General features: G+C 39.9%; 1 protein-coding gene across 8 annotated transcripts in view; it reads right to left on the bottom strand.

Moving 5' to 3' along the window:
* The window catches only part of impg1a (interphotoreceptor matrix proteoglycan 1a), a 74,818-nt gene that overhangs the window by 36,548 nt on the left and 22,565 nt on the right, over positions 1-15,705 (bottom strand). For all 8 annotated transcript variants that reach the window (XM_032543779.1, XM_032543782.1, XM_032543780.1 and 5 more), the window contains 6 exons: positions 15,121-15,287; positions 11,755-11,792; positions 10,178-10,224; positions 9,355-9,458; positions 5,076-5,225; positions 2,734-2,792 (listed from right to left, as the gene is read on the bottom strand). In XM_032543779.1, the coding sequence (XP_032399670.1) occupies positions 2,734-2,792; positions 5,076-5,225; positions 9,355-9,458; positions 10,178-10,224; positions 11,755-11,792; positions 15,121-15,287 (565 nt within the window). The remainder of the gene's footprint in view (positions 1-2,733; positions 2,793-5,075; positions 5,226-9,354; positions 9,459-10,177; positions 10,225-11,754; positions 11,793-15,120; positions 15,288-15,705) is intronic.

The raw sequence follows: 15,705 nt of genomic DNA on the forward strand, positions 1-15,705 counted from the left end.
AAGAGAGATGAGGTCATTTATAGTCAACAACTCAGACACAAAACATGCTGAGATGTTTGATCTTTAAAAACCCAAATTCCAAAGTACCATATTACCCAAAACTTATAATTCCACATCAAAGTGCCTAAACACTGACTGATGTCCCGTCTGTTTGTTTTTGTACTTCTACGTGTCCTTGGCTGATTCTCTACAAACGGCTAAGACATATCAGAGTTAACGTTGCAGTCCTATCTTTAGTTTCTTCTTTCAATTTCTATGATATTATATTTCATTTTATTTGATCTATTTAGTTGTACATAATTTGGCTTTTTAAGTGAATTTGTTTCTTATCTCATCTTTTTGTGTGAATCAGCTGTTGTCACAGTAATCTTTCCCTTAGGGAGTAATTAAATACTTCACTGATGAATATAATAAAAAGGCTGTTCAACATGTTTATTAGCTTAATAATCAGACACATTGCCACTTTGTTTATTTTGTTTTGCCAAAACCACTTGGCAGTCAGCGTCATGCCCACCTCGTCTACATCGAGTTATTTGTCAACTATAGCTGACGTGTTTGATATTATCCTAAGTTTAAAGTCTTGGTAGTGAAGTCAGGGGCGTCGGACTGGGGGGGAAAAGGGGACCGAGTATCCAGGGCCTTCATGTGAGGAGGGTCCAAAAAGATTCTGGAATGAAAAGCTCTGGATGCAGGGAGGGGCCCATAGAAAATGCCTTTTTAGAGGGCCCAGAATTTTGCGCTATGCCCCTAAGTGAAGTAAAATCATGTAAACATGGTCAACAACCAATGGGTGTGCTCCCTCCAGCACCAAACAGAAAGCAGCAGAGGACTAAAGCCAGTGATGTTTACAGTTGCTATGGCGCTGCACTAAGCTAAACGCTAAAACTTGCTGATTTTCATTCATCTGGATATACGGCAGAACAGAACATCTTCCCCTCAAGTTAGCAGCTAACGCTAGCGGAAGCTACCTAGCTTGGTTAAATCTTTCATAACGAATCTAGTTGTGGTCTTGCAATGTGTGACCCTGCAAGATCTCCAGTCTTTACATGTTATTTTCACGTTAGATGTGAGATGGTGTCAGACTTTAGTCTGTTCAAAGTCTTCTACTGTCTGGTAGGCTTTAGACAGCGAGTCAGATGTCTGGAAACCAGGCTATTTCAAAAATACGTGACCAAATTGAGTCTCCTTAGACAACACGTGTAAATCTAACAGCCGTCATCAGATTCTTACTATCATGTTAATCAATTCTGATTTAAGAAAACCTGGAAATGGCCAAAAAAAGCCTGACCCACTTTATCCCAGTGAGAAGAGTGCAGATGGAAATATTAAAAGAAGAAGACATGTAGAGGACCCACTATTGTTGAGTCTCAGGCAGAAATAGCTCATCAGCATTAGAGTGATAAATTATGAAAGCCTTTGCTTTTTCAACCACTCAAGATTCAAGAAGTCTTTAAAATCATTAGTGGTGGTTCAATGGTGCCAGCTTTTACTTTCTCCACAACCTTACACAAAAGCTCTTTTATTATGAAAAAATGTGGAGCAATTGTTTACTATGTTTAGTAAACTAAAGCATAACATAACATTGTTTCGTAATAGTAAAAACTAAACATTTTTCTCTATCATCTGAAGATATTTTCTTTGTGGTCCAGAAGAAATACAGCCATCCATTTTGACAGTTTTTCTGAAATTAACTCTGAAACCCCAAAACTACTCCTGCAGCAATTTGCTAAACACAGAAAAACCTGTTATACACCTACTTTCTCTTCTTCGTCATGCAACTTCTCCTGAGCAAGAAAACGTCTCAGTGTATTTTTATTCTGCCAGTTAGTCGAGGCTCGAAACATCCGCCCGCGGCAGCATCCGACATAATCACGATGACAACCAGCCTCTCATCTATTCACACCGCCATGAATAGCCAAATAATCTGCTCATTTCAAATCAAATGAAATTATCCAGGCTCAGTGGAATGTCCCGTCGCCGCGGCCACTGTGACAATTTGATTGCGCCTTAAACCAGGCGTCCCTGATCTCATCTGCTCACTCAAACGCTCTGATACTCAGATGCCATGTGCCAAAATCTGACTGTTGTCTAACTTCAGGTGCTGTTTTCTTTTGTATTCATCAATAATAACAACAAAACAAAAGGTGGGTGGTGCGCGATCACAGAAGGCTTGTATCATGTGGACGCGCCGACAGTTTTGTTGTCATTACTTAGAATTCCAGTACATTTACTCCAGTACTGTAGTTAAGTCCAAATGTTGAGGTACTTGTACTTTATTTGAGTCTTTTCTTCTCATGCCACTTTCTATTTCTACTCTGCTACATTTCAGAGAGAAATATTGTACTGTTTGTTCCACTACATTCCTCTGACAGCTTTAGTTCCTAGTTACTTTACACATTTACACAAGATTCTTGCACACAAAACACATGCAGTTTATAAAATCTGAAGTTTTATCATGAAGTAACCTAGCAACAATAAAACTAGTCCAGCTAAGATGATCAGACCATTAAACACACAACTGTTTGGATCCTTTACACTTTCTAAAATGAGGATTTTTATTAACTTTTAATACTTTAACTACATTTTCCTGATGATACTTACACACTTTCACTCATGGAACATTTTTCAATGCAGGATTTGTTTTAACGTATTTTTAGTGTATGGTATTACTTTTACTGAAGTAAAGGATGTGAATACACCGCTGCTAAGGTGTATATTTTGTTCAGGACTCACCTGATGCCCAGCACACGGATGGCTTTAAATCCCGGAAGTTTGTCAAAAACATGCTGCATCTGTAAAAAGAAAAAGGACTTTTTTAATCTCTAAACCATCAGTCAGGATGCCTCTCATCCCCTCTTTCTGCAGAGACCAATGGACACTAATTGACTCTGAGCCATCAAACTGCAGCTTGTTAATAAACTGGCAGGACGCCAATGTGTTGGTATGAAGCCGTGCATGGATGGGAAACCCTTGTTGATATCTATTTTTGGGCCAGTTAAGCACCTGGAAACTCTTATGACATAATCGACTTTACGGGCTCCTTCAGGTAACATCCTGCTGCGAATCGCGTGCAATGCTAAGTGATCCCGATGCTCTTTCAAGCCGATGCTCTTCGAGTCTTTCAATGGCGGGATAACTTCGAAGGACCTAATTAATCATCATGACGGGTCTGTTTTAGGAGCTCAAATAAAAAGGAAACACTGGCAGAAAGAGTGGATTGCGGGTAATCTTCTCCCTTTCTCTGGGCCTGACCTTGCAGCCCTCTGATGTAAGCTTCTTTACTGTCAGGACAGAGAGAAGAGATGCGTGAGGACTGTGACAGCGGGGGAAAGACAAGGTGGATCAGGAAGACTTGACGGGAGACATTACTGCTAACTGTACACGGAAAAAACACTAGCTGCGTTGGAAACCGCTCCCTTATTCCCTGCCTCACTATTCCCTGTATAGTGTTTATAAAATAGTGAACTATAGAGGTAAGCTTTATGTAAGCAAACCCAAACTAAAATACTTCAAATACGTCCCTGAAACAAACCGAGCACCCAGGAGAATAATATAGGGTTGTGTATTATATATGTTACATGTTACATTTCCATAGTTTAGAAACTATAGCTTGCTCCATTTTTTCATTTTCAGTTTCCGCAGTGAGTTCTGCTTCTTCTTCTCCTTTGGGAAAACACGCCCACCATGCAATGTGGGATACAGGAGTAAAATGTAGGGTACATCGTATGTACACTTAGATTAGCTGGGCATTGTGGGTATTTTATAGTGAACTATATAGTGAATGAAATTAACAATGGAGAATTCAAACACCACTGCAAAATGGCGAACACACCATAATGGGAACTATTTCTGTGATAGGGGACGGTTTCCAACACAGCTACAGATATATCTCCACAGAATAATTAGAAAGATGATGTAATCACACCTGGTGTCTTAAAAGTTTGTACATAAAATCTTGATAAATGATAGATCAGGTGAGTCAAACTCACTTTCACTACAGGCCACTGTGGAAAATAAAAATCCCATCAAGGGCCAGACAGTTTATTGATATGCTTTTATTAAGAACAGTCAAACTTCTTAGACTGTATAACTGCATGTCGCTTTACTTGACATATGTCTCATTTTTATTAGGACTGCTGGTATGAGAACAATATGTAAAAACGTTAGTAAGTAACTCGATATTACTTGCGATACATAAACAGATATTAGTTACTCAGTTGCGCTGCTTTTAGTATTCTGCTAAAACACAACAAACTGCTTTTTGAATTTAAAACAAGTAAAAGGAAATTATTTCTAACTTTATTTTATTGAACATGTTGAACATTAAATTGAATATAAAAAGCACCACTAAAAACTAACACAAACATTTCTAATTGTCTATAGCGATGTGTAGCAACCTTTTTGCGATGTGTTAAAAAAACAGTATATTGTGCAGCCCTAATTTAAGTAATTTTTGTTACTTTCTTCTAGCCTGGATTCCAGACGAACTTAGCCCCGCCCACAACATTTGAGGTTGGGAAGTTCGGTCTGGACTTGATCCGTTGTGGACTGTGGGTTGGATTTGTTTACAACAAAGACGGCAGCGGCTGGAGAACTGAGATGTGTAGATTCCTCCATGGTGTCTGTTAGAGAAGATATCAACAGCGCTTTCATTTTAAAAACGGAACAGAGAACCGCGATCAAGGCATTTGTCGATCGGAAAGATGTTTTTGCCGTCCTTCCTACGGGATTCAGGAAAAGTTCAACCTACGTCTCTGTTTGGTTGTGGGTTTATCCAATTGAGTCTAGATAGACACTGGCCGGGGGGAGCTACTTTATCATCAATCCCCAATATCTCATGTAAACCCATACAGCAGGGAGTGATGAGGTCGGAGTCTGGCTGCCAAACACAATGTTCTGCTGTTATCTCAAACGTGAGCTGTCTGAAGGAACTAGATTGAATCTATTGCGAACCTAAATTGATATGTGGGCCAGATTAAAGCCTTTGAGGGGCCGGGGGTCTGCCTGCGTGCCTTGAGTCTGACACGTGTGTGAAACAGATCACAGAATAAAAAGTAAAGATAGGAAACCCCCACCTGGTCTTGCAGGTGGTGAGCCAGGTCGATGTACTGAGGGGAGTCTGGATCATCCAGCAGCTCTCTGTAACCTGGATCCACCAGGTCAATGCTGAAGTCCACCATCTGCTCCACGGGATTCTCTGGGACCACGTTGGGAAGCTCCAAGTCCTTCAGGGAAACAAACACGAGTCAGTATCTAGGGAACACTGGAAGGAACGAGGGGACAGGTTGGGTCTGTAAACATCTCATTCTAAAAACCAAGGCACCCCAAGGTTTTTAAGTTCAAATTCAAAACTTTGTAAGACCCTTTTTTAACAGGCAAAATGATGTAGGATATATAATGTAATATCAGAAACGATTATAAGCTATAAAAAAAAAGTTTACCAAGTATTTGAATTTAATACAACATTTCATTGTAGTACGCAAAACTAAATGCTTTGTAACGAAACCAGAGGAGGAGTTATTTCATCTTATGAAAGGACAATACAAACGTTAGACCGTTGTGAACGGGATTTAAGGCTTTCTTAAGACTTTTAAGGACGTCAAATATTATTCTTATGACATTTTTAGGACCCCGCGGTTACCCTGAAAAAACTCGATATTTACAGTTGAGTTTGTGTTGGTGTCCACCTGAAGAATGTAAGTCCAATATTCCCTCTCTTTAAACTCTTTTTGGTCTCCACCAACTGTGGAGGGAAATATCTCTCTGTTTACCTGCTGACTGCTCCACCATGTTCAGCAGCTGACTGTCTGCTGGTTGCTGCTCAGTGATTCCAGGATTTTGCAATTTTGACCAATCACCACAACTTTTTAGCAAATTTGACCAACAGCCGGAGTTTCCTGCGACTTCAACAAATCCCAGCAGTCCTACGTGCCAGACTTTGTATCAGTATGTGACTCTGAGAGCCAATGACCAAGCAGGAGTGAGAACCGGTTGATGTCACACGCACGTCGCCAAATTTATTTCCTTGTTTCTGCTATGCAGACGAGATGTGTGTGACTAACATCTCACATTTACCAACATAATGTACAGCGTTGCAAAACATGTCAGACGTCCTCCCAACCTGTATACGTTTTAACATCAGTGAACGCTGTAACGATTTTTCACTATAAAGTCGCTGAAAGCAGCTGCTGTTTCAATCCTGTCGGCTCTCTGCAGCGGGCGGGGCTGCAGCTCAACTTTCATTTCAACAAACAAAAAACAATGCCTGGAGGGGACTGGCTGCTGAACAGGTAGATTACAGCAGCTTTTTACAGCCTTGTCTCTGAAAACGGCGCCATGAGAGCCCTGAGAGGGAACCAGCTAAGGTTGCAGCCACTCAGATGAATAATGAGCTGAAACTCACTATACACTTTGCTTATAGTAATATCCTACTACTTGAGTGCAGTACATTTTCAACAACTCTCTCCCCATATGTCGAACAAGGGTGATCCAAATCACATGAATTTTTTCAGCAGCAGGGCCGTCAGAAACATTTCTGGTGTGCAGACATAGAAAACGCCACGCAGCCGCCACACAACCGACACACAACAGAAACGCCACGCTTATGCCACGCATGCAGTGTGCAGGAGGCCTAAGGCAAATGTATTGTATAGGACAACAGGGAAGAATCAGGTAGGCAAAGAAGTAAGTACAGAAGGAATAGCGAGAGAATCAGGATAGAAGAAACAACAGTCAAAAAGAACTAGCAAAAGACAAAAAGCTGAAGAAAATAAACTGAACAAAGAAAGGGAAACAAGATGACTAAGAATGACTAAAAAATATGGACGTGATATTTAATGCTTTGATATCTAGTTTTAAGTGTGATATACTGCATGTATCAGCCAAGTAAACCAATAACTCCAGTTCTCAGATAAAAGTAGTGAAGTAAATACATTCCCTCATATAGTAAACATAGAAAGTCTACTTCACTTAAAATACAGTGAAACTGTACAAAAGTGCAGAAGTGAACTTCCACATATGACACCAGGACACAGAGAAACACTCTGAAATGTCTTAAAACGTGTCCTGTCGGCATTACACGGTACAAAATGATAGAAATGTCCGTCAGGTTGTTGTTTTGGATTATAACTCATTCATAGCTTCATTTTCAGCATTCAGTATTCAGTGTGGCTCAAGACCGAGATGTATGGGGTGAAAAGAGTAATAACCTGCTCTTACAGAAGTGAATGACGGCAATTATTATGGTAATTTCAGAGGACAGTCAGCAATTTCCTTGCTGTTTGACAAAATGAAAGCGTTTTCACCAAACCTGCATCAGAGGAAGTCAATGTCAAAGTTCAGGTGAGGCTTTTTAGCTTTTCTGTACAAACTTAAATGAACTCCTTCGGAACAAAACCCATTCATTTAGAGACAGGCAACAGAAATTAATTGCAGACAGACAAAGAGCTGGGTATCATTTGGGTTTTTTCCTAGCCTGGATACCAGCCGAACTTAGCCCTGTCCACAACATTTGGGGTCGGGAAGTTCAGTCTGGACTTGATCCATTGTGGAGTCAGTATGCTCAAACCAGAGCTGTCTAGGCTAATTAAATTGTCAGGGTGGGCTTTATACGGTGATGGACAGATGATCAACGGTAACATAACCAAACACGTCATCAAAGAGCATTTGGGTTAAATGCAAGCAGACCCGAGAGATGCCCTGCGCCACGTCTTCCTGCACTGTGCATGCTCATGTGGCGGTTCTCCCGAGGTCCTGTAGCTGTAATAATTAATATAGCTAATGCTTGTAATTCACCAAGTGTTCTATTAATACATCCATGGTATTATCTTATGACACCTCCGAGGATTGAAGGTATGCTGTAAAGCCTGTAACATGGATGTAATGTCATTAGCGTTTTCCAAACTGCCGGGGCTATCGGCTAGTAGCTAACATCGACAGCTAGCAGTTGAGTTCTGTTGACAACTACGCGTTGCTCAACATACTTCACATACTCCATTGCTCTGATTGGTTGTAGGTCTATTCAATTGAGTGCAGAGGCATTTTCTTTCCTGGTTGGGTTGAAACACGCCCGTTAATCCCAGTCCAATGGAGCAGAATCAGATTCATATTCTGACTAGAATCTGAGTATGACCACGTCAGGCTAGGTTTTTTCCGATTCCCGTGCCGAAGTGATTCGTTTTTTAAACGGATCATCAACCAATACTTCAAAAAAAGAAAAGAAAAAAGAAGAGCACAAAACAACAGTTGGCGACATTAAAGAACGGCTAGTTTGTTGCTAATGCCATATGGTCAAACTGAAATGATTTGTAAAAAATTAAATGACAGTAACGTATAACGTAAACTAATTTCACCAGGACTTAATTGAATGTACCATGAAGTCCTGTTGGTGTTGTTTCTCCGAGTGTCTAGTGTCCACAGTGTCTCAAAGTGCATCTAGTGTCCACAGTGTCTTTTGCTGCAGACTTGTTGGATGTCCCAGGGTTGGAATCCTTTTACAGTAAAATACACCCATCCGTTAAGACCACACGTTGCTGTCAGCATTTTAACAGTGTGTAAGCCAGCTCCTAGCTAACAGGCTGCATAGGCATTTAATAGGCACTGGAATGAAGCACCGAAATCTACATTCAGTCCTGTAGATACTGGTCTTTTAGGGTTTTGGAACCAAACCATAGACAGACATGATGCACTGCTGCAAACATTTTCAGCTGGAACAAATAAAGACATGAGGATCCTGGTTTAGCTCATTTAGTCTTTTCCACGATCTAAACACAAATATCGGTGCGTCTGCCGATGTAATGTGAAGTTAAAACATAAAAAAGCATTGTTTTCATGGTAATAAAACGCAACTGAAGTTTGTGTTCCTCCATTTTAAATACTATGGTTCCGGCCTAAAGACAGCAGCTTTCTGAGCAGAAAATCAATTTTTAGGGACAACGATAAGCTGAGCACATCCAGAAAAGGTAAGTGGATGAAAATCTGCTGTCTGCTCGACACATGTCTTTGAGCAAGGCACATAATCCACTTAACTGCTCCTGTGGAGCTGCTCATGTGTGGACGGTAGATTAGTAGAGCTGAGAAAACGGTCAGCAAGTCGTGACGTGTAAATGACTTGAGGTTAAAATGTCATTTAAATTCCATACATCTTAGGCGGAAAGAAGAGGGACATTTCCTTTTACTCAAATAAACCACGTGTCATTTCAGAAGAGAAGGCCCTTGTACTTGAGTGTGACATTTGCAGCCTTCCGGGAGCAACTGTCTCCTGTCAAAAACCTCCTTTAGCGCCTTCCTCCTTTGACTTGTAGATAAGAGTGTTGGCTAAAAGCCTAACATGTAAATGTGAGTGCTTGCAGGTACCTCCTCGATTGGATGTGTCTGCTCGAGGCCGGGGCTTGGAGAGACACTCACAGGGCTGGGAATTGCTGGGGCGGCAGGTGGAGTGACAGTCTGAACCTCTGCACCTAAAGCAAATGTCAAAGTGACTTTAATCACAAAGTACAAGGGAAATTAACTGAGTAGAGAGAAACATAATACTATGAGACTTAAAAGGTAACTTTTTTTTCCAACCTGGACCATATTTTCCTATGTGTTTGTTCCTAAGTGACCGATGGGAACAACAATCTTTGAAATTAGTCCTGTATTAAGCAATGAACAAGGTGCATGTATTGTTAATTTTTTGCGTCACTAAAAGTGCTGTTTTTGCCGCTGGAAAGGAACCCTACAGAGAGAGATCTTTTTTGTTTAACATGAAACAGCCCTGAAATCACAATCACCAGACTCCATGTAAATAATCACTACATTTATCATCATAAAACACACTTCATTCAAAGTTGATAGAAACAAAATAAAAACTATCAAAAGCCGTCTTGGTTCGTCTTTCCACTGTTCCAACAATCATCACTCTGGTCTGGTTGAAATAAACTCTTAATTCACCCATTTACATGTGGAAATATGTTGGCTATACATGCTAAAAGTAGTGATTATTTACATGGAGTGTGGAGGGTTTGGTGATGGAGAGTTTGGAGCTGTTTAATGTTAAACTAAAAGGAGTTCATGGTACAAGAACACAGACTGGTTGTTAGAGAACATTCTACGTCCAACAGCATCAGATAATGAGGATTCAATTATAACGACATAATAACACTATTAGTGTTGCGTGGGTTAATTATAGAGTTAATACCTGCTTTCTCAGGGATCTCCGGTGCTGGTGCAGGAGTCACCACTCCGCTACAGAGGAAGGAAAGTATTATTAAATCAATAATTCCCGCCTATGTTAAAACACATTCATGTTATTCTGGATGTGAAGCTGAGGTCTGTGTTTAAATCAAAACTCTTAGCTTGGAAAAAAAATGGGAAAGAGAGAGATAAAATTATGGGGATTTTCCTTCCCTTTATTATTATTTATGATTACTGTGTATTTTCAAACAGTGTCTTCTGGAGTTTACAGAATTGTTTTGCTTGATTTTGTTTGCCATGATCTCAAAATGAAATTATATAATTTATAATATACCTTTTCCTTTGCCATGTCAACAATTTACCTTGTAAAAACCTGCCGACAACATCAGTTGTTTCAGCAAATCGGTTTGAACTAACAAAGCTAACAATCTAACTAACCTCGGAGGCAGCGGCAGAGCAGCAACTCCCGTGTTCTGCGAGTTAAAATGACTGTTTTTGTCAAAGGAGTCTGGTGGCTTTGAAGAGAGCAAATTAAAGCAACTAACTCTCGCCAAAATGCAACCCAGGGTCTTTTGGTGAATGTACCAGAGTCAAACTTTTGTTTAAAAGCATAATTAGGACGGAAAAGCCACTTTTAAGATTTATCATATTTTTGTTTTCAAATGGCCTTTGGAAGGGAGAGCTGGGGACACTACTATGATCGCTCAAAATCACTATTTTTAAACCACTAAGAAGGCTCGACACAACATGAGACTTTGCTCCAAGTATCACCAGGGGCTCTACACATGAATTCAGCATTGAGAACATTGTTTGTGTCCGATTTATTATTATTCTTGTATATTCAGTGTCTTGTATTTGCTCTCCGTCACCTTCCCCTTTCTTTGTGTTGCCGTTCTAAACTCCCATGGATTTTTGAGGACTTTGGTTACCTGCTCCTCAGATCTCTGCAGGGTATATCCAGACAGCTAGCTAGACTATCTGTCCAATCTGAGTTTTCTGGTGCACGGCTAAAACTACTTTTGAACGTTCACATGTTCCACCACAACAAGTTCCTTCCTGACACTATTTTGCAGAGGCACTGTGGCTCTGTCCGAGACGATTGTGATTGGTCCGTCGACCATGAAAAAAGCTCCCTGTCTCAATATTTTGTTGCTTTTCAAATGTTTTATGTTTTTAAATTACGTTTTTTTAGAGGAGGGGGTGTTAACATTTTTATAGCTTTTTTGTTGAAGTTTTGTCACTTTTTCAATGTTTTTGATGCTTGCTTTTTTATATTGTTGTTCCTTTTTCCCAACATTGTTTACGTTCCCCCCCTGACGTTTTGTCGCTCTGATAGACGTTTTCAACACTTATTTATCAACGTCCCATATTTCTGATATAAAAAACGATGACAACAGTTCAAACTTGACCTGAGGACAACATGATGTTTAAAGAAATGTTTCTCTCCTATCCCAGAATGCTGTGTGAACTAGCCAGACCTTCTTGGGCAGCGCTGTGGAGGAAGGTCTGGAACCGGCAGACTAATGTTCACATTAATTCTATGTATGTAGTCAGAGAGACAAAGACTGTAGACATCCCTACCGTGACGGAGGCCTCCTGTCTCTCATCCGGTTCACCTTCTGTAAAAACACAACACAAATGTATTTATAATAGCACTACGCTAGTCTTAACAACTACTCTGTGGCCTAGGCTGCCGTGCAAGGTGCCACCTGCTCATCAGATAAACATTCACACAGATCTAAGGGTTCAGTGTCTTGCCCAAGGACTCTTCGACATGGGACTGCAGGGCCAGGGATTGAACCACCAACTTTCCGATTGGCAGGCGACCACTGAGCCACAGCCGCCCCCATTTTACATTTACAGACGTTACGTGTCTGACACAAACACAGGTGGGGCAGTAATTGTCCACATGACTGTCTTGTTTGTGATAATGATGTCGTGTGTCAATAGCTGCTGCTGCTCTCGCTGACTCAACGCCTGATTAATTGCTTTGTTTACTTGCTGTGTTTGGGGTTGTTATGTCTTAACACTCTGGACTTGAGTTTACATAAATGCAATTATGTCCTTGTTGTGTGTTGTGGTTTTAAAAATACATTGTACTGCAGCTCTACGAGGTCTTGAGGGAGTTCTCCACCCCTCCGGGCCATGAAACCATTAAATCTCCACTGTTTACATTTAAAAAATGAGTGTGAATGTTAATGAGAAAAGAAAACTTTCCTTTCTGGGTTTTTTAAAGTTCACCCAAATTGCCCAATTTATTTATTTCTCTAGCATGCAGACGGTGTTGTTATTTCTGACAAGAACAATGTTTGCTACTTTCCTATTAAATATTAAAACTGTTATTTGAATGGACTCTTTACTGAAAGTATAATTTAAACCGCCATGTTTTGTTATATTGTTATTGTTCTTGTGAAGATTGGGAATACATATGGTCATTAAAGATGCAGTAGGTAAGACTTACAAAACTAACTTTCTGTCATTTTTGCTGAAACTGACGCTATGTTCCAGTAGAACTACATGAAGCAGGTCATTTAAAAATAAATCCGGCTCATTTGATCTCCTGCAAAGAAACCAGAAAAATCTGTCTGTTTTGGGGATTTTGAGCAGGCCTGCACGATTCGGCGAAACATATGAATCAAGATTTTTTAGCTTAGAATCAACATGTTCGATCCAGTGTAATGTTTGTTGCACAAATGAACCATGACAAAACAAAACATTAAATTGGCAGTACCAAACAAAGATTTCTTTGGCACCTATAGCACATTGTTCCTCCCCACAAGCCGATAAATAGTAGGGGCGGCTGTGGCTCAGTGGCTTCCCAAACGGAAGGTTGGTGGTTCGACCCCTGCCCCTGCAGTCCCATGTTGAAGTGTGCGTGGGCAAGACACTGAACCCCGAGTTTCCCCCGGTGCTGCACATTAGAGTGAGAATGTGTGTGAGTGTTCACCTGATGAGCAGGTGGGACCTTGTACGGCAGCCTTGGCCACTGTGTATGAATGTGTGTGAATGGTGAATGTCTCCTGTAGATGTAAAAGCACTTTGAATAGTCGTTAAGACTAGAAAAGCGCTATATAAATACAGCACATTTACATAAATAGATAGAGACCATCGCAGCGCTTTAAAATTTCTATTTTATACAGTCTACGTTTAAATCTCAAACAAGAAAGTAGTAGTGTTTGTGATGCAGTTGGCTCGTAAAATTAAGTGAAGATCAAAGTCCTTAACAAAAAAAAGTTATGTAAAAACTAAATTGTGAACAGGGTGAATCGAGATCACTATTTCATAATGATTAATCGTGCAGGCCTACTTTTGAAAAAACATCCCCCCCCCCCAACCAAGCAGGAAACCCATTAAATATGAAGCAGGAAATATGAATGAAAAAACTATATGAAAAAGGTTATGATTTGAAAAAAATGTCTTTTTGGTGAGTTTTTGAAAATCTTAAGCCCCTCAACTATGTGATTTATTGTGCGTAATACTAATTTTCTTCATTTCCAATAGGGTCATCTCACCTGTACGGTGCTCGGGGGTTTATAATTCCACTGCTGAGCCTCTGCTGGTTCTGCAGGTGTCATTTCCCCCAACCTCTTCAAATTACTTAATACTACACTGCATTGTAGCGCCAAACGATCGTTTTCAAATCAAAATCAAGATTTGAAAGAACGCAATTAGCTAATCGTGAAAAGACGTGATTATTTGGACATGCAATATTTAGTTGAATGTTTAGGTTAACATTTTGTATTCCTCTTTTTATTATTTTATTCACTGTTTTTTCACAAGATAAAAGATAAAAACTGGATTAATGGTGCAGAAATGTCTGATATTAAGTGGATCTTACATTTATTGTTTATTTATTTAACATGATGGTAGAAGGTGCAATATGTAGATGCAGCTATTGAACTGAGACATATCAGACATTTCCGTTTACAGGAAAGTACAGATATGTTGTATTGGAATTGTTTAAATATCATTCAAACTTTACCTTTTGTGATAAATATTCTGTGTTTGACTGTTGGATGTTCCATTTTTATTAAAAGAAAAACATCTATTGCTGACAGCAGGTCATATAGCTACTGTATGTTCTCATGCCTGCATAAGAGCAGTTCTGATGGCGTATCCAGCCCAGTCTCATGGCAGTTATTAAATTGTGAATACAGTAAATATTGAACTCTATCTTATTTCTCTTATCTTAATATCTGGCCAAAAAAATCGCTACTAGATTTCCCCCCAAAATGGTTTAGCCCTATTGCATTGTTTTGGAGGACATGCAATGCAGACAGGATTAGTGTTACGTAAGTGTTAAGAAGTGTTATGAGCAGCTTGAATGTGATTAGAGAACCATGAGTCAGCCTTTATTTTACAGGTAGTGCATAAAACAGATGGGGAAATGTTGAAGTGAATGTTTCGTACATATGTTCACTAACAAGCATTTGTTATTAGTGATGTAGTAATGCATCATTAATCGGTTAAAGGTGCATAAAGATTGACATAAAAATTGCAATGCAATTTTAAATGTCCTAGGGCGTAATCTACTTTAGATTTCAATTGTTTGACGTCAGACGTCACTGCGTCTTCTTAGTTTATTTATTTGAAGACATGACATTTATTTTTTGTTAATTTTATGTGGGATTTGTACGAGAAATCCCTTTCTTATATACAATTTTACTGTTTACTTTTGATAAGAGGACACATCTGTTGTTTTGCACAGTGTGTGGAAATTAAGGAATATGTTTCAGTCATTTGTCTGCAGCTCATTCTGTTAAAACCATCCTGAGAGAAATCATCATTTTAAAATCTTATCACAATTGGAGTGTATCATTACATCTCATTTTGTGGTATAAATTTGCAGGACACCTGATGATGATATCACATCTCGGGTAAAGTAGACAACGTGTCGCCTGTTGATGGCAGGCGGACAGCTCTATAAGCCTGCTGTGGTCGTCTCACCCTGTGAATCATGCCTATGTGCTCCTCGGAGCTGCTGAAGTTTTTGGTGAGGTCGGAGATGCAGAGTGACTCGTGTTGACACGTGTGAACCCATCTCTGGTACTCCGCCGTCCCGGGGATCCTGTCGAAGAAGATCCTGAACGCCTCCCACACGGCCTCCTGACAAACTGTCCAAACACACACACACACACACACACACACACACACGTAGGTTTGCACGCCCACACGCACGCACACACACACATGCACGCACACAAACACACGCATACACACACACACACACACACACACACACACACACACACACACACACACATGCTTAGACTTTGAGCACTAAACACACTGCTGCGAGGAGCTCTCCTACACAGTTTGGAGTGTCAAAAATGAGACAGGTTGTCTCTGAATTTTTGATTGGAGGAAAGTTTGGCTGTGTGAAAAGAAACAACTGACTATTTTTTCCATGTTTACCTTTCTTTAAGTCAAAGTTTATCAAAAGATATAAAAAAGTATTTTGTGCATGCAACAAAAAAAGGTTAGAAAACGATGATTGCTTTTCTCTTTGCTGTTAATATTAAACTGTTTGCA

This window comes from Etheostoma spectabile, chromosome 18 (genome assembly GCF_008692095.1).
Source record: "Etheostoma spectabile isolate EspeVRDwgs_2016 chromosome 18, UIUC_Espe_1.0, whole genome shotgun sequence".
NCBI classification, from domain to species: Eukaryota; Metazoa; Chordata; class Actinopteri; order Perciformes; family Percidae; genus Etheostoma; species Etheostoma spectabile.